The following is a 24,081-nucleotide window of genomic DNA, read 5'->3' on the forward strand; positions in this document are numbered from 1 at the left end:
TACAGGGGCTATTATGTGTATAACCGGCGACACTACTGGGGACATTATGTGTATAAACAGCACTACTATGCTCAGGGTAATGTGAATAAGATTGTGCTACTGTGTGTGCTACTGTGTGGCGTTGAAATGGGGGTGCTATTGTGTGGCCATGTCCCTTCCTTGTAAGACCACACCCCTTTTTCTGCGAACACTGTCCCTTAGCAAAATATGGGAAGGCGCAAATTTATAGTTTGCAGGGGGGCGCCGAACACCCTAGCACCAACCCTGATTACATGAGAAAAAATTAATGCTATACACATACAGTATGCATGCTACATGCGTAGTCCAATAAAATGACAATGGAGTTCAAAAGAGAGTCTGATATATACGACCTCTGGAAACTCGTGCAGCAACAAACAACTCGTGTGGCAACTGCCATGAATTGCAGCATTTGCAATTCCCATGAACACCGCAAATGCCCTGCTTTTAGTAAAAGCTGTAATGTTTGTGTCAAACAATCATTTTGCACAATGGGGCAGGTCCAAGCCTAAAGCTGATGACAGACACCTTACACTATGTGTTCCAGAAGCCATCCGTACCGAGTTCACTCTGTGGATGCTCTGCCAGAAATACCACAGGAACTTGTCTCCACTATGACAGTATAGACCTCAGGGCTTAAAAGGGTGAAATATTGCCATGCTTTGGCCCTCTATGGCTGCTGACCTTAGGCGGGTTGTCTCTACCTGTGCCCCCTACAATGCTTTACCAGCCCATCATAAAGGAACTGCTCAATCTCCATGAGATTCCTGACCTCCCTTGGTCCATTGTTGCTCCAGATCTCTTTGAATGGAGTGGTAAACTGTTAGTGGATTCATAATCCGGTTGGTTTGAGACAGATTGATTTGAGACAGATCTTCCTAATCTGACAAGTGCCACAGTCATCAAAAAAAAAAAGACACTTTTCTGCACATGGAATACCATGCAAGATACTTACTAACAATGCTAATCAGTTCTCGTGAGTTCCAGACTTTCACCAGTGAATGGAACAGCTCACATGTCACTAGCAATCCTCGCTATCCACGGTCCAACGGACTGAGGGAACCAGATTACTCTAAACCAATGATATGGAATTTTTTTACAGACTTTTCCACAAATGCAGAAATTTTACAATAGGAATGATGGCTAGAAATATACAGTTTTTTCACTAAGCATTTTATCATTTACTTGTATTGCCATAAATATACTTAAATACATAATCAAATAGATAAAAACAAAAATATACTGACATTTCTCCTTTGTATCTGTTAATTAAAGAAACTTTCTTGATGTCATCCTTTCCATTAAAAATGGTGAAAGGCCCATCTGCTGTTCCATTGTACTGTAAATTGAAACATAATATAAGTACATATATATTCAGTAAGTACAAAACAAATACCTATATAGCCTAGCAACTGATGATGCTGGTTCCTAAATCAGTTCACAATTTCCAAGAGCCATGGGTTTACTAAGCAGAGTGCTTGTCAGGTTTTTGAAAATAATGGGATATGCCACGGATTTATTGCATATGCATGGGAAAACCACTGTATTTACTAAATACCGTTCTGACTTCTAAACTTTTTTCCAAATTCCTGGATGCCTACATAGATCGAACAGGACCCTATTCCTATGGATATGAGTGAGGAATATAGTTTGTGTACTGTATTTTCTAATTTTATTTATTTTTTAATATAACTGCAGGTACCAGCAGTCATATTTCTCCAAGGTCCAGAATACGTGGGCAACCATTTAAATTTGAAACAACAGAGCTAGTTGTGACCTGTGGTGTGACAGTTAATAAAAATATTTTTTTTTCTATTTATAACTGAATATTACGGAATCCACACCCACGGCTCAGTGGTGTGGGAAATAGCCATAGTGAATCCTCACAAGGCTGTTTTTCCTAAAAGGAGCACACATTCTTTATAATCATGGTCCTCAATTCAGTTTGATCGCTCACTAGCTACTTTTTGCAGCCGTGCAAACGCATAGTCGCCGCCCACAGGGGAGTGTGTTTTCGCTTTGCAAATGTGCAATCGCATGTGCCGCCGAGCGGTACAATTTTTTTTTTTTGCAGTTTATGAGAGGGTCTGGACTTACTAAGCCCTTGCGATAACTTCAGCCTGTCCGGTCCCGGAATTGACGTTAGACGCCCGCCCTGCAAACATCTGGACACGCCTGCATTTTCCCTACCACTCCCAGAAAACGGTCAGTTGACACCCATAAATGCCTTCTTCCTGTCAATCTCCTTGCAATCGGTTGTGCGAATGGATTCGTTGCTAGAAGCATTGCATAGCAATGATGCAGTTTGTACCAGTACGATGCGTGTGCGCATTGCGGTGCATATGCATGCGCAGTAGTAACCTGATCGCTGCGCTGCGAAAAATGGCGGAATAAGGGCCCATGTTTCCCCAAGGGAATGCAGCACCAAGCTGCCCAGCTTAGAGCTGTTTGGTTCTATGGCAGTGATACAAAATGCTCCATGCACACTACCCTATTCAACCCCCTACTATACTGCCACCAGTCCTGGCTGTTAATGCTGGCTGGCTGGTTAATTGTACAATTTATTTTGACGTATTAGGCTCAGTTGAAGGGCTTACCAACAGACTTAACAGCTATGTTATAGAAGTTGATGGCAGTTTGTATGACAGCAACAGATGGCAATTGTTGAAAGTGCCTGGACCTGCAGTGTCACCTGCTCCCCACCAGCCAACTGTGCAAGAAAGCCCATTATTATGGACAGAGAATATGATAATGATCCACCTGCAAGCGTTCCAGACACCCTTGTGTCCCACTGACAGGTCTGAAGAAGAGTTTGTCCCACTTGCCCCCTTCTTTATCTAGATTTGGTAAAGTCTCCAAACCCAATCCCAGATTTCAGGTGCCTTTTTGCTATCCTAGTTATCATACCATATGTAGTTGTTTTTGTTTTGTGTGCATACTGGCCCCACATTCACCATTTCTACACTGTTAAACATTAATACGCCTATTATATTTTTACATAAATTCAAAGAAGGGGATGTAGATGCATGTAGATGTGTGCAGGGCCATGACTAGGTGTGGACGGATGGTGCTTAGCACACAGTGCATTTGCACTGTGGGCGAATCATCAGCATCCATCCCAATTAGCCACTGCCAGCTGCAGCACTGGGCACTATAATATATGATAGCAGCATTGTGCCCAGGTCTTCTATGCTGGATGCACAGCTGCTGATATACTTTACAGGCAACAGTACTCTCCTCCTGGGCCGACGCGCCTCTGGCTCCTACTGGCAGGGAGTCGCGTGGAGGATGCATGAGTTTTAGTAGCGGGCCATGGCAGCTCCATACTGTGTCATCCGCATCAAGACATTCCCCACCACCGCCATGGCCTCCCGCACTCCGAGGAAGAGGAAGAGCAGCTCTGACACCACTGATGGGTGAGTACTCTGCAGCAAGTCCTGAAGGAAGAGGGTGTTTAGCGGCAGCGGTCAGCCAGGGGTGGAGGGGTGTTTGCAGTGGCAGCCAGACCCGGGGGAAGTAGGTACTTGCAGTGGCAGGCCCATGGAGGGGTGGTGGCGATATTGTAGCTGGCTGGGCAGTAACTGTCTCCACTGACTGTGTGTGTCTCTCACATGCAGGGGATGCTGGTGGGAGGGTCGGGTGAGTACTCAGTGCCTCTGTGCTCCCAATAGCTGGCAGCAGCTGTGTGTCTGTGGGAGGGGAGAAAGGGCATCGCAAATAAATGGGTTAAGGCACCCAGATGTAGAGAAGTACTGGCAGGCAGGCAGGCGCATCTACTTCCTCACACCATCCTGCATTAGCTGCCCCTCTGTCTCTCCCCCCATGTCCCCCTCTCTCTTCCCATGCCCCTTCTCTTTCTCTCTTTCTCTCCATCTACCCATGACCCCTCTCTGTTATGATGCCTCCCTCTCTCTCCCCGTGACTTTCACTCTCTCTGTCCCCACCACGTATCCCTTGGCTCTGCGTGGGTGTATATATATATATATATATATATATATATATACACATGTGCAGCATGGATTGTCCGGCACTCACAGAAACAAAATACAGCAACAGGTCAGCCCCAAATGGGGTATGATATGCAAGACAATGGTAGTTGGCACTCCACACACACACTATGTCTAAGGGCTCTATCTGGCGCAATGTGTCTAAGGGGCTCTACCTGGCATAAAGTGACTAAGGGGCTCTACCTAGCGCAACATATCTAAGGGGCTCTACCTGGCATAAAGTGTCTAAGAGCTCTACCTGGTGCAATGTGTTTAATGGGCTCTACCTGGCTCAATGTGTATAAGGGGATCTTCCTGACAAAGTGTGTATAACATGCTCTACCTGGTGCACGTTACCTGGCTCAATGTGTATAAGTGGCACTACTGTGTGATGTAATACAAATAACACATTACTGTGTGGTGTAATGTGAATTGGTACTATTATGTGGCCACACCCCTTCCCCATGAAGGCACACCCCTATTTTTTGGGTGCGCACCTTTGGCACACACTGTCCCTATTTTAAATATTGGAGGGCAGGCACCAAATCACTTTCTGGCACAGGGCACCAAAATATCTAGTTATAGCTCTGTGTGTGCATATCCTGGTTGGAGGAAGTGACATCATACCAATCAGTCCCTGCACTGGTGGACATCTTAGTTGATTGTTAGTTATGTACTGTAGCTTGCAGTAAAGATATGCTTTACTACAGTTACAGTGTTCTGTCGTTTGTACACTGATTCAGTAGTCTCTACAGACCCCACATTTTTGATACCCTGATGTTTCCACTTCCAGCCTAGGCTTCATGACCTACAGTAGTACTGGTTATCAATTTGCAGGGGACCACATGGCTGTTTTTTTGTTAGGGGTGGGGGTGGAGGGGGGTTAAAAAATTTTCTTTTTTGAAAATATATCTAGACGTCTGTATGGATTCTATCTTTCTGTACATCTCTTTACATAAACATGCTGTCAGAGACAACTCATTTTTTTGAATGGGATTACAGCACCACAGCTTTAAACCCCACTGCATACCTCTACTCTACTGGGGTAAAATTAGGATGGTGTTTTTGGTCTAAAGTGTTTTTTTGCATCAGTCTTACTGACGGATTCAATACAGTAAATTGGTAGGCTTCCACCTGAAAATTGCTGCAATCCTGTCAGTATTTCAGAACTGTTGCTTAGTAAATTTCCACCAGGATCTTTGAAATTAAACCTTTTAATTGTTTTTCCTTCTATTTATTTATTTTCAAATGTTAAACACTTCAGTGAAACGTTACCTTCTTGCCACTAATTACTGGACATTCAATCTTAATGCTAATTTGTGTACATAGAAGGCATCTCATTCCTAGAGATGAGCGGGTTCGGTTCCTCGGGATCCGAACCCCCCCGAACTTCACCCATTTTCCACGGTTCCGAGGCAGACTCGGATCCTCCCGCCTTGCTCGGTTAACCCGAGCGCGCCCGAACGTCATCATCCCGCTGTCGGATTCTCACGAGATTCGTATTCTATATAAGGAGCCGCGCGTCGCCGACATTTTCATTCGTTCATTGGAGATGATAGGGAGAGGACGTGCAGTGTTCTCTCAGATGTGTTCAGTGTGCTGCAAATATCTGTGCTCAGTGTGCTGCAAATATCTGTGCTCAGTGTGCTTGCAAATATCTGTGCTCAGTGTGCTGAAAATATCTACGTTCTCTGCCTGAAAAATGCTCCATATCTGTGCTCAGGGTGCTGCAAATATCTGTGCTCAGTGTGCTTTATTGTGGGGACTGGGGACCACCAGTATTATATAGTAGGAGGACAGTGCAGAGTTTTGCTGACCAGTGACCACCAGTATTATACGTTCTCTGCCTGAAAAACGCTCCATATCTGTGCTGCATTGTAGTATATAGTAGGAGGACAGTGCAGAATTTTGCTGACCAGTGACCACCAGTATTATATCAGTACGGTACAGTAGTCCACTGCTCTACCTACCTCTGTGTCATCAAGTATACTATCCATCCATACCTGTGGTGCATTTTAGTTGTTGTGCGCAGTATATATAGTAGGAGGACAGTGCATAATTTTGCTGACCACCAGTATATAATATATAGCAGTACGGTACAGTAGTCCACTGCTCTACCTACCTCTGTGTCATCAAGTATACTATCCATCCATACCTGTGGTGCATTTTAGTTGTTGTGCACAGTATATATAGTAGGAGGACAGGGCATAATTTTGCTGACCACCAGTATATAATATATAGCAGTACGGTACAGTAGGCCACTGCTCTACCTACCTCTGTGTCGTCAAGTATACTATCCATCCATACCTGTGGTGCATTTTAGTTGTTGTGCGCAGTATATATAGTAGGAGGACAGTGCATAATTTTGCTGACCACCAGTATATAATATATAGCAGTACCGTACAGTAGGCCACTGCACTACCTACCTCTGTGTCGTCAAGTATACTATCCATCCATACCTGTGGTGCATTTTAGTTGTTGTGCGCAGTATATATAGTAGGAGGACAGTGCATAATTATGCTAACCACCAGTATATAATATATAGCAGTACGGTTCAGTAGTCCATTGCTCTACCTACGTCTGTGTCGTCAAGTATACTATCCATCCATACCTGTAGTGCATTTTAGTTGTTGTGCGCAGTATATATAGTAGGAGGACAGTGCATAATTTTGCTGACCACCAGTATATAATATATAGCAGTATGGTACAGTACGCCATTGCAATTGATATATTACTGGCATATAATTCCACACATTAAAAAATGGAGAACAAAAATGTGGAGGGTAAAATAGGGAAAGATCAAGATCCACTTCCACCTCGTGCTGAAGCTGCTGCCACTAGTCATGGCCGAGATGATGAAATGCCATCAACGTCGTCTGCCAAGGCCGATGCCCAATGTCATAATAGAGAGCATGTAAAATCCAAAAAACAAAAGTTCAGTAAAATGACCCAAAAATCTAAATTAAAAGCATCTGAGGAGAAGCGTAAACTTGCCAATATGCCATTTACGACACGGAGTGGCAAGGAATGGCTGAGGCCCTCTCCTATGTTCCTCATGACTAGTGGGTCAGCTTCACATGAGGATGGAAGCACTCATCCTCCCACTAGAAAAATGAAAAGACTTAAGCTGGCAAAAGCACAGCAAAGAACTGTGCGTTCTTCTAAATCACAAATCCCCAAGGAGAGTCCAATTGTGTCGGTTGCGATGCCTGACCTTCCCAACACTGGGCGGGAAGAGGTGGCGCCTTCCACAATTTGCACGCCCCCTGCAAGTGCTGGGAGGAGCACCCGCAGTCCAGTTCCTGATAGTCAAATTGAAGATGTCACTGTTGAAGTACACCAGGATGAGGATATGGGTGTTGCTAGCGCTGAGGAGGAAATTGACAAGGAGGATTCTGATGGTGAGGTGGTTTGTTTAAGTCAGGCACCCGGGGAGACACCTGTTGTCCGTGGGACGAATATGGCCATTGACATGCCTGGTCAAATTACAAAAAAAAATCACCTCGTCGGTGTGGAATTATTTTAACAGAAATGCGGACAACATTTGTCAAGCCGTGTGTTGCCTTTGTCAAGCTGTAATAAGTAGGGGTAAGGACGTTAACCACCTAGGAACATCTTCCCTTATACGTCACCTGGAGCGCATTCATCAGAAGTCATTGACAAGTTCAAAAACTTTGGGTGACAGCGGAAGTAGTCCACTGACAACTAAATCCCTTCCTCTTGTAACCAAGCTCCTGCAAACCACACCACCAACTCCCTCAGTGTCAATTTCCTCCTTAGACAGGAACGCCAATAGTCCTGCAGGCCATGTCACTGTCAAGTCTGATGAGTCCTCTCCTGCCTGGGATTCCTCCGATGCATCCTTGAGTGTAACGCCTACTGCTGCTGGCGCTGCTGTTGTTGCAGCTGGGAGTCGATCGTCCTCCCAGAGGGGAAGTCGGAAGACCACTTGTACTACTTCCAGTAAGCAATTGACTGTCCAACAGTCCTTTGCAAGGAAGATGAAATATCACAGCAGTCATCCTGCTGCAAAGCGGATAACTCAGGCCTTGGCAGCCTGGGTGGTGTTAAACGTGTTTCCGGTATCCACTGTTAATTCACAGGGAACTAGAGTATTGCTTGAAGTACTGTGTCCCCGGTACCAAATACCATCTAGGTTCCACTTCTCTAGGCAGGCGAAACCAAGAATGTACACAGACGTCAGAAAAAGAGTCAACAGTGTCCTAAAAAATGCAGTTGTACCCAATGTCCACTTAACCACGGACATATGGACAAGTGGAGCAGGGCAAACTCAGGACTATATGACTGTGATAGCCCACTGGGTAGATGTATTGCCTCCCACAGCAAGAACAGCAGCGGCGGCACCAGTAGCAGCATCTCGCAAACGCCAACTCGTTCCTAGGCAGGCTACGCTTTGTATCACCGCTTTTCAGAAGAGGCACACAGCTGACAACCTCTTACGGAAACTGAGGAACATCATCGCAGAATGGCTTACCCCAATTGGACTCTCCTGGGAATTTGTGACATCGGACAACGCCACCAATATTGTGCGTGTATTACATGTGGGCAAATTCCAGCACGTCTCATGTTTTGCACATACATTGAATTTGGTGGTGCAGAATTATTTAAAAAACGACAGGGGCGTGCAAGAGATGCTGTCAGTGGCCCGAAGCATTGCGGGCCACTTTCGGCATTCACCCACCGCGTGCCAAAGACTGGAGCACCAGCAAACAGTCCTGAACCTGCCCCGCCATCATCTGAAGCAAGAGGTGGTAACGAGGTGGAATTCAACCCTCTATATGCTTCAGAAGATGGAGGAGCAGCAAAAGGCAATTCAAGCCTATACAGCTGAAAAAACAGAAAAATACCAACTGCGCTCAAAAGTAATTTTTATATAATTAAAACTGATAATCACAGATACACATATACATATAATTACCTACATATTAAAATCAGACACTACTGATGCGAAAACAAGTATTGAAATACTTTGAGCCTTATTGAGCCACTCTCTATAAGTGATTTTCCACTTGGGGCAGTTTTTGTGTGCACAAAAAAGAATTAATGATTCAGCAGATGGTCAGCTGATTATTGGAGGATATTCATAAAGTCCTGCAACGCATGCGTTGATGTACCCAAAAAAAAAAAAAAAAAAACAACAAAAGCAGGTGCATTGAGAGTTTTTATAAGTCCACGCTGGAGGATTTTAGAAATATTTGCTCCAAAAAAAGTTGTAAGAGGGGAAATTCCCAGAATCTGAGTAAATGGGAAAAGAGGGCTCTTAATAAACTTCTGAAAGATACATCATTGGTATATAAACAGGCGGATAAAGGAGGCAGCCTGGTGATTCAGGACAGGGGAGACTATGAGAAGGAGGCGCTACGACAATTGAGTGATATAAAGTTTTATAAAAAATTGGTAAGAGACCCCACAGAGTCATTTAAAGAGGCACTACACAATCTTTTGGAAGACGCCAGATCCAAGGGAATTATCTCTAAAGAGGAGTTTTTATTTCTGTTTTCACATCACCCTGTAACACCAATTTATTATCACCTCCCAAAAATCCACAAATCCCTCACTTCACCCCCGGGGCGGCCTATCATTTCGGGTATTGATTCCCTCACTTCTAATTTATCCTTTTATGTAGACAGTCACCTTCAGTCTCGTGTGCCACTGTTGAGGTCCCACATAAAGGACACTACACATTTTTTGAAATTGATTAAAACGGTGATTTGGAAACCATCCTACGCTTTTTTGACCCTGGATGTGCAAAGCCTATATACGAACATCCCGCATACATTGGGTATTGAGGCCATACGAGATAGATTGATTAGAGATGGAGACCTCACAGAGGCACATAGGAAATTCTTGTTGGACTCTATTTCATTTATATTACGGCACAACTATTTTCTTTTTTTGGACACGTTTTATTTACAGGTGGTGGGGACGGCCATGGGGAGCAGGTTTGCGCCGAGTTACGCCAACCTCTTTATGGGACAGGTCGAGGACCGTCTCATTTGGGGTGGCGGGCTCGGCGCACGCCTGGTCTTCTATGGCCGTTACATAGATGATTTATTTTTCATTTGGGATGGGGATTCCGTCACTGCTTCTGAGTTTGTCACATCACTTAACACCAACACTTTTAATTTGAAGTTTACACATACCTTTGACAGTCAGAAGATAAACTATTTGGATCTGACTCTAGAGATTGTCGAAGGGAAAATACATACGTCCAACTATATTAAGGAGGTTGGCAGCAATGCCTACCTCCATTTCTCAAGTGCACATTATGCCCCTTGGAAGGAGAATATTCCTAAAGGGCAATTGTTACGAGTTAAACGCAATTGTTCCAGAAAAGAGGTTTTTGACAAACAGGCCCAAACAATGATTGAGTCCTTTGATTCCCGAGGATATCCAAGGAGAATGCTTGATAAGGCTCTCAGAGAAGTCTCACATATGGATAGGGAACAGTTACTTTCAGATAATAATGTTGCACAAAAAATTAAAGAGGAGAATCGGTTTCCCCATGAACTAGCCTTCATAACTAAATATAACAGTAAATCAGGAGAAATTAAGAAATCCTTCAGTCGCAATTATAATATGTTGAGGCAAGATCCCATTTTAAAAAGGGAGCTGCCTCTACATCCTAGAGTTATCTATAAAAAGAATAGATCTTTAAAGACCATTTTGGCCCCGAGTTTATTAAGAAAAGAACGAGATAAAGAAAAGACACATAAGGGGGAGGGGGGAAACACCTGGCTCCCCATCAGGACCACGGGTTTCTTCAAATGTGGGAAAACCCGTTGCATTACCTGCACGTATGCTGCTAATCGAACTCAAATTATAGAAATAGATGGAGAAGAGGGGTACTCAATAAAAAGTTTTATTAACTGTAGTACAGATTGGGTGATATATATGCTTGAGTGTGACTGTAGACTAAAATATATAGGTCGGACGACCCGAAGTTTAAGGGTCAGATTTATGGAACACAGACGAAATATTCTAAACAAAAAGATGAATCATAGTGTATCCAGACACTTTGTGGAACATCATAGAGGAGATCCCAGTATGTTACGAGTCATAGGACTAGAAAAGATCAGTAACACTATTAGAGGAGGAGATCGATTCCGCAAGTTGTGCAAACAGGAAGTCTTTTGGATTTTCAAAATGAATTCTTTCCATCCACATGGCCTAAATGAAGCCATGGAATTAAATTCCATATTGTAAAATTGATTATGTATCTGTTTATTGACATTCACCGGGTATCTAATATTCAATATTTATCGACTTTTGAATAAACTAATATTTAAGAAATACCCATCATTTGAACACTATGTTCTGTACCTTTAAGAAGGAAAGAGATGATAAATATAAAACGATAAAGGAGGGAAATTTAATGATAAGTCAGTCCATATACATATGGTGTGGACATGGGGTTTGATAATGAAATAAATGAATATGTTCCATGTGCACACGTATATGTATATATTCGGGTATTAATGATCCAGTATGGAGCAATATAAAGGTGAAAAGCATAAATATAAATATAAATTCTCCTGGTCGTACTGCATAATGCGATGGATCGTAAAATAAAGGGTTACTAATGACTTCTTGTTTTTACAATTGTGGGCAGTGTCGACATAATTATGTTCTGGAAGAGATTACTATAAAATAAAATATTAAGAATTATGTTCCTGTCTACATTTTAGAAATATGTCTCACCTAGCTTTTTTAAATAAATAATAGATGAGTAAGGATGTTTTTCAAAATTATGTTATAAATGTTTTGTTCCGGTTCTTAATACCATCTGGTTCTTCTGAAATACAATGTGTTTTGTTTATATTACCCTGCAGTACCCTGTGGTGCCGTTCCGATGTGATGTGGGGTTGGTGGTTACTAAGGACGCTTGTATGGTAACCAACATGGCCCCTTACGCAAGACGCGAGTTAATAGGATACGGAAAGCGCTAAGGTCTTTCTCCTGGTCCGTCGGACCGGAAGTAAACAGAGGAACTCCTTGTTTGGGTATACTATCCGGTCACGTGACCGGGACATAGTTTGTGGGCAACAGGCCTAATAGCGGTCACCATGGAAATACTATTTGTTTATGCATGGGACCAATGAAAATCCAGCACGCATAGCTACATTATCACATGACCTAGGTCACGTGACCGGCCCAAATGATTTAAATATTTGTTTCTATGATTTAATTAGGTGTTATAAGCCTCGTTTTTAGAGATCTTTAGTGGATATTAGAGAGGTCTGTTTTCATGCTGCTCCCTAGAGAAAATCGGATTGTTTTTTAAAGTTCTATATTTTTATGTTTATGTGAGTTACACATGTGATAATAATGTATGATGATTATGACCCCTATAAAATAGGGGATAGAGCCAGTGTCAAACCACCTTCGAGAAAGCTGCCAAGTGACAGCGAAACGCGTCAGGGGGGCCACATCTCTTATTTGGGCATCTTTGAGGACTCCTGCCAGCACATTACACAAACGCTGTGTACCATCTGGAGATTCCAGTCCGTTTGGTGTGGATACAATAAAGGGAGAACCACCATTTCTGCTGCGAGGGATAGAGAGTAAGCTCCAGAACCCCGCCAGGTGGGATACCCGGCTGAACTACCACCAAGGACTTGGTAATTATCCTTTGTCATCTGGATACCAGTTGTTTTTTTTTGGTACATCAACGCATGCGTTGCAGGACTTTATGAATATCCTCCAATAATCAGCTGACCATCTGCTGAATCATTAATTCTTTTTTGTGCACACAAAAACTGCCCCAAGTGGAAAATCACTTATAGAGAGTGGCTCAATAAGGCTCAAAGTATTTCAATACTTGTTTTCGCATCAGTAGTGTCTGATTTTAATATGTAGGTAATTATATGTATATGTGTATCTGTGATTATCAGTTTTAATTATATAAAAATTACTTTTGAGCGCAGTTGGTATTTTTCTGTTTTTTCATATGTATGTTTTGTTGGGGTGAATGACTATCATCCCGTTTCCAACAGCAGCTTAGGAAACCAGCTCAGTTAAAGCGCCTGTCTTTTCTTCACCATTTATGGTGAGGATTTCCACAAGCCTATACAGCTATCTACGATATAGGCAAAGGAGGGGGAATGCACCTGACTCAAGCGCAGTGGAGAATGATTTCAACGTTGTGCAAGGTTCTGCAACCCTTTGAACTTGCCACACGTGAAGTCAGTTCAGACACTGCCAGCCTGAGTCAGGTCATTCCCCTCATCAGGCTTTTGCAGAAGAAGCTGGAGGGATTGAAGGAGGAGCTAAAATGGAGCGATTCCGCTAGGCATGTGGGACTTGTGGATGGAGTCCTTAATTTGCTTAACCAGGATTCACGGGTGGTCAATCTGTTGAAATCAGAGCACTACATTTTGGCCACCGTGCTCGATCCTAGGTTTAAAGCCTACGTTGGATCTCTTTTTCCGGCAGACAAGTCTGCAGAGGTTCAAAGACCTGCTGGTGAGACACTTGTCAAGTCAAGCGGAACGTGACCCGTCAACAGCTCCTCCTTCACATTCTCCCGCAACTGGGGCTGCGAGGAAAAGGCTAAGAATTCCGAGCCCATCCACTGGCGGTGATGCAGGGCAGTCTGGAACGAGTACTGACATCTGGTCTGGACTGAAGGACCTGCCAACAATTACTGACATGTCGTCTACTGTCACTGCATATGATTCTGTCACCATTGAAAGAATGGTGGAGTATTATATGAGTGACCGCATCCAAGTAGGCACGTCAGACAGTCCGTACGTATACTGGCAGTAAAAAGAGGCAATTTGGAGGCCCTTGCAGAAACTGGCTTTATTCTACCTAAGTTGCCCCCCCACCTCCAGTGTGTACTCCGAAAGAGTGTTTAGTGCAGCCGCTCACCTTGTCAGCAATCGGCGTATGAGGTTACTTCCTGAAAATGTGGAGAAGATGATGTTCATCAAAATGAATTATAATCAATTCCTCCGTGGAGACATTCACCAGCAATTGCCTCCAGAAAGTACACAGGGACCTGAGATGGTGGATTCCAGTGGGGATGAATTAATAATCTGTGAGGAGGGGGATGTACACAGTGAAAGGGGTGAGGAATCGGACGATGAGGAGGAGGTGGACATCTTGCCTCTGTAGAGCCAGTTTGTGCAAGGAGAGATTGCTTCTTTTTTGGTGGGGGCCCAAACCAACCAGTCATTTCAGTCACAGTCGTGTGGCAGACCCTGTCGCTGAAATGATGGGTTTGTTAAAGTGTGCATGTCCTGTTTTTACAACATAAGGGTGGGGGGGGGGCAAGGAAGGACAATTCCATCTTGCACCTCTTTTTTCTTTCAATTTTCTTTGCATCATGTGCTGTTTGGGGTCTATTTTTTGCAGTGCCATCCTGTCTGACACTGCAGTGCCACTCCTAGATGGGCCAGGTGTTTGTGTCGGCCACTTGGGTCGCTTAGCTTAGCCATCCAGCGACCTTGGTGCACCTCTTTTTTTCTTTGCATCATGTGCTGTTTGGGGACTATTTTTTGAAGTGCCATCCTGTCTGACACTGCAGTGCCACTCCTAGATGGGCCAGGTGTTTGTGTCGGCCACTTGGGTCGCTTAGCTTAGCCATCCAGCGGCCTTGGTGCACCTCTTTTTTTCTTTGCATCATGTGCTGTTTGGGGACTATTTTTTTAAGTGCCATCCTGTCTGACACTGCAGTGCCACTCCTAGATGGGCCAGGTGTTTGTGTCGACCACTTGGGTCGCTTAGCTTAGTCATCCAACGACCTCGGTGCAAATTTTAGGACTAAAAATAATATTGTGAGGTGTGAGGTGTTCAGAATAGACTGGAAATGAGTGGAAATTATGGTTATTGAGGTTAATAATACTATGGGATCAAAATGACCCCCAAATTCTATGATTTAAGCTGTTTTTTTATGGGTTTTTGTAAAAAAACACTGAATCCAAAACACACCCGAATCCGACAAAAAATTTTCAGGGAGGTTTTGCCAAAACGCGTCCGAATCCAAAACACGGCCGCGGAACCGAATCCAAAACCAAAACACAATACCCGAAAAATGGCCGGTGCACATCACTACTCATTCCTTAAATAATTGCAGAAATTGCTTACAATGAGCACAGCAGTAGTAACAGTTTCTTCCACTCTGGTATACACAACCAATGTCATCAAGCATTTCATTACATTGATAACATATACAAAAAAACAAAAACAAACCCCCCCCAGAAATGTACAGTGTGTGTTTGTGTACTGTAACGTAGCTTACAGGTAAACTGTATTCCCACCACGCTACTGTAACTACTGTAGCAGAAACCTCCCCCATTGTCTTTAACAATATATCTGCGCCTCTGTACAGTAAGCATCAGTGTAAGAAATTGATGGCTCCACCTTCTCTTTGTTTTATGAAAGTAGAGGCAAGCAGCATTGTGACAAAGGTACTGTATCATTAAAGCTACTTTCACATCACCAATAGCGGGTCACACCAGGGACTTCTACATGGGTTCTTCCTGGGTGCGACCCGCTTGAGACCCCTTTAAGAATGGCGGCACAGACACGGCATATTTCCATGTCGATGATGTCACAACGTCACATGCGGAGGCGGCGCTTGATAATCTGATGATCTCCAAGCGCCGCCTGCTCCTAAAGTGTGAACCGGTAACGCTTTCACACTGCACAGCAACCGGATCTGATCCATGTTTAATCCTGCTTTAAAAAAGGGTTGAAATGCCGGGTTGCTCGACCTGGGATATTTCCCCTGGCTCATTTCACACTGCACAAAAACTCGGGTAACTGCACGTTTACGTGCTACAACCCGGGTTATTTTTGGCAGTGTGAAAGGGGTATAAGTTAAACCCCCTCAGTTCTGTTAGTAGATATCTTGAAAGCCCCGAGGCTAGAGAGGGACGTGGATAACAGAGGCATGGCTGTCCACATCCGATCCGATTTATTGTCATAATCAAACAAATTTGTACAACACACAAATTCAATTTGTACAACACACCAAAGCAATAGTATAAAACTGGGACACAGGTATATAAAATTGGAACACAGTCAGGTAAAAAAATCAACTCAAACAAATCACCAGGAGGGGTGTTGCTTTTCCTTCATGCCTGGCCTGGGCCACCACCATTCCCCACATAGAAGCCCAGGATTGAGTCATTAGTAAAAGCTCAAGTGGTGCAAGTGGAAATTTTTTTCTTAGTGGTACTGACAGTAAAAAATGGGCGTGGCCATGTGTTGTGAGGAGGCGTGGTCACAAGAAACGAAGGGAGTGGCTGCAGTACTATGGGGGTATGGCCACATTATGCCACACACCGTAATGCCCATTACACATTATGCAACACACAGTAATGCTTATGACATATTATGCCACACACCGTAATGCTTATGACACATTATGCCACACACCGTAATGATTATTGCACATTATGGCACACACCGTAATACCCATTACACATTATTCCAGACACCCTAATGCGCATTACACATTATGCCACACACCGTAACGCCTATTACATATTATGCCACACACCGTAATGCCTATTAAATATTATACCACACACCGTAATGCCTATTAAATATTATACCACACACTGTAATGCCTATTACATATTATGCCACACACAGTTATGCCACTGACACCATTTTGTGTCCCACACACAAAAATACCCCTTATAAATGATGCCCCACAGTAAGGCTTCTATTTACTTGCTGCCAGGGGTTTCATGGCAAAAGATGCAGCTTTCTGTATCTTCTCCTGGCAGCGCCAGCATTCCTGGCACTTCTGGGTAATGCTATACATGCAGTGGCGTCAGTATACATTTTGCGTCCCTCTCCGTGGCATTTTAGTACCACTTACACGCATAATGCCCCTTGTGGTGCCGCTTACATGCATAATGCTCCCTGCAGTGCTGCTTACATGCATAATGCTCCCTGCAGTGCTGCTTACATGCATAATGCTCCCTGCAGTGCTGCTTACATACATAATGCCCCCCTGCAGTGCCGCTTACACACATAATGCCTCTAGTAGGACTTACCGCCCTACATGTCTGTTGCCAGGATTTCTTGCTCATTGCCAGGTGTTACATGTTCATTGTCAGGGGTTTCTTGCTCATTGCCAGGGGTTGCATGCTTATTGCGGACAGAGACCATGCACCCTATTTCGTAATGGTACTCTGTACCACCCTCTATCACCCTACTTTCAGCACTGAAAAGCACCCCACCTCTCTGCACCCCTGCATGTTAGAAAACTATGTACAGTGTATAAGCCATCTTTCAAGAGTATGCATGGAAATTACTTGGGTGTAGTATGGTATGCCGGCGGGCGGGCTCCCGGCGACCAGCATACCGGCGCCGGAAGCCCGACCGCCGACATACCGACAGCGTGGCGAGCGCAAATGAGCCCCTTGCGGGCTCACTGCGCTCGCCACGCTGCGGGCACGGTGGCAACGCTATTTATTCTCCCTCCAGGGGGGTTGTGGACCCCACGAGGGAGATAAACTGTCGGTATGCCGGCTGTTGGGATCCCGGCGCCGGTATACTGTGCGCCGGGATCCCAACAGTCGGCAACCTGAAGACCACCCAATTACTTTAGGGGTATCAGTATTAAGTAGTCTATATAGTTTTAACAAACACTTTTTATACTACTTCTTATTATAACTTACTCTAGCGGCTGGCCTGTTAGTTTACATTATATCATCACACTGGCACCCTTAGTTAAACTATGCTGAAGATGCAGATATATGAAATTAACTAAACTTATTAAAAATATTTGCACTGTTTTGCCTTTATTAAGATTCACAGTAATTATAGATACTTTAAATAACTGCATTTAGTCTTATACATACCGGATAGAACACTCCCGTTGTTTTGTCTGAGATAATAAAATTTGGTATTGCCATTAGAAACGGATCACTGTAGCCCCACAGCAGTTCTTTAACACTTCTACGTTGGAACAATGATGAATTAGAGTTCTTTATAAAACTATTTAATAATCCTTGTAGAGTTGGAAACATAGCAGGTGCAGCCTAAACACATAAATGATATTAGAACACAATAGTATAATAATGATAAATAAGATCAATATTTATTGTTTACTGCACAAAAAAAAGTCAAAGATTCACGTAAGATCAATTCCTATGTATGGTCTTTTCTTTTCTCAAAACCCACTTTTTAAATCCTTTTGTGCGTGTGATTGTGTAATGTAAATGTTAGGACATTAACTTATCAAAATATTTTTGCTTTAATATGTGGTTTAGTTTGTACAGAAGTATTATTAATGTGGCTAAGTCTGTCTTGACTAAAATCTGGCTCTCACAGAAAAATATAATTAAAGCCATCACTTCCACGGCCAAATACTAACTGGCACATGATAAATGTTGTTGTGCCCTCTCTGCACCATACCCACCATACTATAATAACCACTTTAATATTCAGTCTACAGTGATCACTTTTATGTTGCCCCATCTGACCAATATACTGTACAGTGCTTTGTTCACTTGACCAAGAAACAACACACCATATTCCGCAGCACTTTACAGAGAATATTTGCCCATTCACATCAGTCCCTGCCCCAGTGGACAGTGGGGTCTATGTACTAAGGACCTGATTCAGGAAGGATTGCAAAGTCAGCTAAGTAGCAGAATTTGCAATCCTTTAGATCGCATGCTGGGGGCCGCCCATCGCAGAGCAAGACTGTCCAGCATACTAACAGCCGCCTCCCCCCACTGACTACACTGAAATTGCGCCCACAGGAGTACCGCTGCCATTTTGTGATCGCTGTGGCTGCGCACAGAAAATGTGGGCATCTGCGCAGGATGGGCCCTACGCATGTGCCCGCTTCCTTGTCGTAGTTTTTGCAGTTGGATCGTATATTGTGATCCAACCTGAATCAGGCCCTAAGCCTTGTACAGAGATAAAGTACCAGCCAATCAGCTCCTAACTGCCATTGGGGGTGATTCAGATCTGATCGTAGATGTGCTAAATTTAGCACATCTACGATCAGCTTCTCTGACATGCGGGGGAACTCCCAGCACAGGGCTAGTCCGCCCCGCATGTCAGGCACTAGCCCCTCCGCAAGGGTGCAAAAGCATTGCTCTGCGGCAATGCTTTTGCACCTGCTGAGTAGCTTCCTGCCTGCGCAACCTAGCTGCATTGGCAGGTGGCTATCTGCCACGTCCTGGGTCGCAGAGGCTGCGTGTGATGTCATGCAGTCGCCACAGTTCGCCCCACCAATGGTCGGGACACGCCTGCGTTGTCTTAACCCCACCAACGGCTCTGTCAATCAGGCAGAGGCGATTGCAGCCCTGAGATGGGAATGAATGGATTAAGCATCATAAGCATCATCACACTTATCCACAGTGTACAAAGTACTGTAAAACTAGATCAACATTAACATCTACATATGAATATAAATATACTTCTAAATTTACTAAAGCTTCTAAAAGTGAAAAGATGTGATGTTGCCGATAGCAACCAATCAGATTGTCTCTATCATGTCCTAGGATGCAATAAAGAAATGATAGAGAGAATGTGATTGGTTGCTATGGGCAACATCACCTCTATTCACTTTCAGAAGCTTTAGTAAATGAACCCCATTATATCAACATTCACCTGGTCAATGTTCAGCATGTCATAATGCCAACAATGCATAACCCTAATGTCAACATTTCCACAATGTTGACATGTAAAATATATCAACATTTTGTCCATGTCAACATTTTCCGGATGTTAGATGTTGACATTTTAACCATGTTGGTATCATAACTGTCTTTACTAGACTACACAGATGTGGTATACATATACTTGGGATTACTAGGGAGTATTAGCTAAATACCAACAACTTCAATTTTAAAGTCAACTTTTGCAGTTTCATACATTAATTACAAGTCATTTATGATACACAAACCAAAATGAATTTATGGAAGTGCAGCAAATCTCAGATTGTGCAAATACGCCTAACACCCTACGTTGGACATAGCCCTACTGTCCATCAATATTCCCAAAATAATTACTTTAGAAAAGGTGATGTAGCAATATGGGTAGCAGTGGTTACGTGGGGCCCTTCTGTCACATCAGGGGGTATAATTACTAAAGGGTGATCTGCATCAATTTCAAATCAATCTAAATAAAAGTTGTGTTGTGGGGCAGATTTATTAAGCTCTGTGAAGTGATAAAGTGGAAGGTGATAAAGGACCAGCCAATCAGATCCTAGATATCATGTCACAGGCTGGGTTTGAAAAATGACAGTTAGGAGCTGACTGGCTCGTCCTTTATCACCTTCCAATTTATTACTTCACCGAGCTTAATAAATCTGCCCCACATTTACTAACAATTAAACATGAAAAGAAAACATTGTCTGCTGGTAAACATCGTTTTACAGTAGATCGATTTTCATCTATTAAAATTGATGAAAATCGACCTTTGGTAAATATATCCAATTTGTTATATGCATTTAATGATGGAATTATTATTTTCCATATTGTGTGATCACAAGAATTGATGTATATAAAACTGTAGCACTGTTATATAATATAGATTTAGGTTTACAGCACTCTTGTGAAAGTTTAGACTGCATTTACAAGGTTGTGCATTATACAGTAGATGACATAAATAACTCTTACAAATGAATTTACAGTACATATTTTTATTTTTAGCTTATTGTTATAAATAAACATACAGCACATTTTGCTTATGTATTTTAAGCAAATGACAGCATCTAAAATAATAACCCACATTTATTGTAATAAAAAAAATTATCAATGAAAACCATAAAAAAAATGTATTAGCTAATTATTAACTTTATTTTTTTAGTTACTTGAGGTAATGCTTACAGAAGATTCGCATTCGCAGTTTGCTGACCTTAAAATAAACAGAATACTTACAGCGACGGCAATATTTAGAACTGTATACACATCATCTTCAGATCCAATAGATCTTTTTGGCTGAAAGATGGCATTATTAGGTTGATAAAAAGTCACAGTGTTATTATTGTTCTGTGTCACATTAGATTTAGGTAGGTGTCGGACTCTGTGAAGAAAAAATTAAATAAAAAAGACAGTGACAATTTTTCTATGTACATAAGAAAAGGTAAAAGTTTTCTCAGGTGCAGACTTAGCATCCCAGTAAACCATGTTGCACTGGAGGGGCGTGCAAAAACAAACCTATTTTGCTTTCAAGGCAAATAATGCAGACTCTTACATACTGTATTCTGCTCAGTGGCGTGCGGTGAGGTCAGTAGCTGGTGAGGCACTGCAGTCATAATGTTCGCTGATGCGGCAGCTTGTGCAGGTGAGGGATCTTTTCAGATCCCTCCCCGCTATTTCCCCGCAAGGTCCCTGTCAGGTGGGCAGACTCAGCAGGGGTCACGATGCCTGCAGACCTGCCTATCTCACGCTGCCAAGCAGCAGCGTACTGCATTTACAGCAATCCCTCTCAGCCCGCGGGACTCCCAGTGACTGTACTGATCCCCGCTGCCAGAGAGTCCTTTCATGGATCCATGATCCTCCTCTCCATGGCACTTCCTGCTCACCTGGACCCCTGACCAGCGCTCACCTGGACACCCGGCGATGATGCAGTGTAACGAGAGGATCCAGGTAGGGTGCGGGGACACTGGGGACCTATAGACAAGTAGCAAACAACTCTGTAATCCACTGCTGACAGTGCCGGCAGACACCATCTGACCTGACCCAGCTGGCTGTGGGGACATTAGGACACACACACACACAGAGGAAGTGGGAACACGGGGCAGTGCTGTAACTAGACATTTTAGCGCTGTGTGCAAGAAATGGCAGTGGCGCCCTCCACCTTATGTAAAAGAGGGACAGTGCGCGCCGTTGGCGCGCACAAAAAATATAGGGGCATGGCTTCATGGGGAAGGGGTGTGGCTACAAAATAATACCAATTCATATAACGGTGCACAGTAGTCTCCATTATATAAATTACGCTGCACAGTAGCACCACTACACCAGGTAGAGCCCCTTTTACACATTACGGCAGACAGGCCCCCTTTTTACACATTACGGCAGCCAGTCCCCCTTTTTACACATTATGGCAGACAGCGGCCCCTTTTTACACATTACAGCAGACCGCGTCCCCTTTTTACACAGTACGGCAGCCAGCGTCCCCCTTTATACACAGTACGGCAGCCAGCGTCCCCCTTTTTACACAGTACGGCAGACAGTGTCCCCTTTTTACGCAGTATGGCAGACAGAATAGATAGCTAGATACACGGGTAAAGTAAGACGGGGAGCATAGGGGTCGGTGTGTACTGACTGTGTCGGCAGCGGAGACACCGTGAGACATACGGATAGAGAGGACGGGGGAGCACAGTGGTGCACTGACAGAGCAGGGGCCACTGCAGGATTTCTAAGAGGGGGTTTCCAGATATATGCTATGTAGTTTTAGAACGTATATATATTTTATAGACAGAGACATTTATATGAATAATACAGCCAGGGGCGGATTGGGATGGAAAACCAGCTCGGGAAATTTCAGGGAGCAGCCCTAATTTTATATATATATATATATATATATATATATATATATTATATTATATTATATATATATATATATATAGACAGATGAGGTCCCTGCACTTGCCCTTTGAAATCCACGTGATAATGCTCAGTTGCCATCTGAGGAATGAATCCGATATAACAAACGAAATGGCGGCACTCCGAGACTACTTAGTGTGAAGAAATGCTGCTTTATTAATAAAGTAGCATTTCTTTACACTCTGCAGAATAAAGTAGAATTTCTTTACACTCAGCAGTCTCTGAGTGCAGCCATTTCGTTTGTTATATAGCTCTGGTAAAATACACATTGAGAATATACACATTTGCAATTGCTTTGTATAACATTGGTTTCATAGAGTTAAATCACCAAGCCCTGAGCCCTGAACACAGGAGAACTCCCGTGCTTCAGCCTGTATAGGGGGAGGGAGAAACTCCAGTACAGGGAAAGCATTTTACTTTCCGTTTCTGCTATCCCTGATAGCAGAAGTCCGTGCATGCAGGGAGAGGAACTTTTCTGCCTGTTGGTATGAGAGCACAGGAGTTTCCAGGACTCCCCTGCATGCCGTGGCTGACAAAGAGGACATCACTGCTGTGGGGGACACAGTCACTACAAAGCATACTGCCGCCCGGCTCCCTCTCCCTTCTGCCTGCTCACTGCTCAGTTCTGACAAGCAGCAGCATGACAGCTCGCCAGGAGGCAGGGAGGGAGGAGAGAGATCTCGATCTCTACCTACAAGACGCTGCCGCTCCTTCTTCCCTCGTCCAGCACTGACAGTGACAGCCGGATGCAGTCACTGTCAGTGCTCTATCTAATGCCCAATCACAGGGACAGGGGCGCTGCGGCACTTACACAGGTGCCGCTCCATGACATTTTTCAATGGTCTTTTCGGCTACTTTCCTTGGCCCCGCCCAGTGTCGGACTGGGACATAAAGGGCCCACCGGGGGAATGCTGTTGTAGGGGCCCATGGTTAAGGGTGTGGCCAGGCTCCACTAGGGCGTGGCCACCCACCACAGAGGTATGGCTACCCATTACAGAGTACATGTCCTGTACGCCTTGGTAAATATATAATAAACCATATTCTTGTGAAGTATAATGTAACATAAGTATAATGCATAATTCAAGTGCTCTAGGATAGAGTCTGGAACCTGATCCCTAGAGGAGGAGGAGGGCACACAGGCAGTGGGGCCTACCGGTGGTTTCCCCTGTTCCCCTGTGGGCCAGTCCGACCCTGGCCCCGCCCACTGCCCAGCCCCTACCACTGCCCGATTAGAATGCACAGTGGGAGGCACCGTTCTCGGTGCCGCACAAGTGCATTTAAACACCCATTTAACATCTAAAAACATTCACATAATATAAAGAAGATTCTTATGACACAGATTATGTGTCATAAGTATCTTCTTTGTATTATTTTAATCAGGAATGACAGGGGAGGCACTGCCTCCCCTGCCTCCCCTGACTGCACGTCCCTGATTCTGCTGCATACTCATACTGGCCCGCTTTATATTCACACTGTATATGGAGGTGGGTCACTCCCATCTTAGGTGGTCATTCCGAGTTGTT

General features: G+C 43.8%; 1 protein-coding gene across 1 annotated transcript in view; it reads right to left on the minus strand.

Annotated features, from left to right (window-relative positions):
* CD36 (CD36 molecule (CD36 blood group)) overlaps positions 1-24,081 on the minus strand; it is a 111,163-nt gene that overhangs the window by 58,810 nt on the left and 28,272 nt on the right. Inside the window, exons 3-5 of the mRNA XM_063930465.1 lie at positions 20,888-21,032; positions 17,852-18,031; positions 1,266-1,357 (exon numbers count right to left, since the gene is read on the minus strand). Coding sequence (XP_063786535.1) covers positions 1,266-1,357; positions 17,852-18,031; positions 20,888-21,032 — 417 coding nt within the window. The remainder of the gene's footprint in view (positions 1-1,265; positions 1,358-17,851; positions 18,032-20,887; positions 21,033-24,081) is intronic.

Source organism: Pseudophryne corroboree, chromosome 6, assembly GCF_028390025.1.
Source record: "Pseudophryne corroboree isolate aPseCor3 chromosome 6, aPseCor3.hap2, whole genome shotgun sequence".
NCBI classification, from domain to species: domain Eukaryota; kingdom Metazoa; phylum Chordata; class Amphibia; order Anura; family Myobatrachidae; genus Pseudophryne; species Pseudophryne corroboree.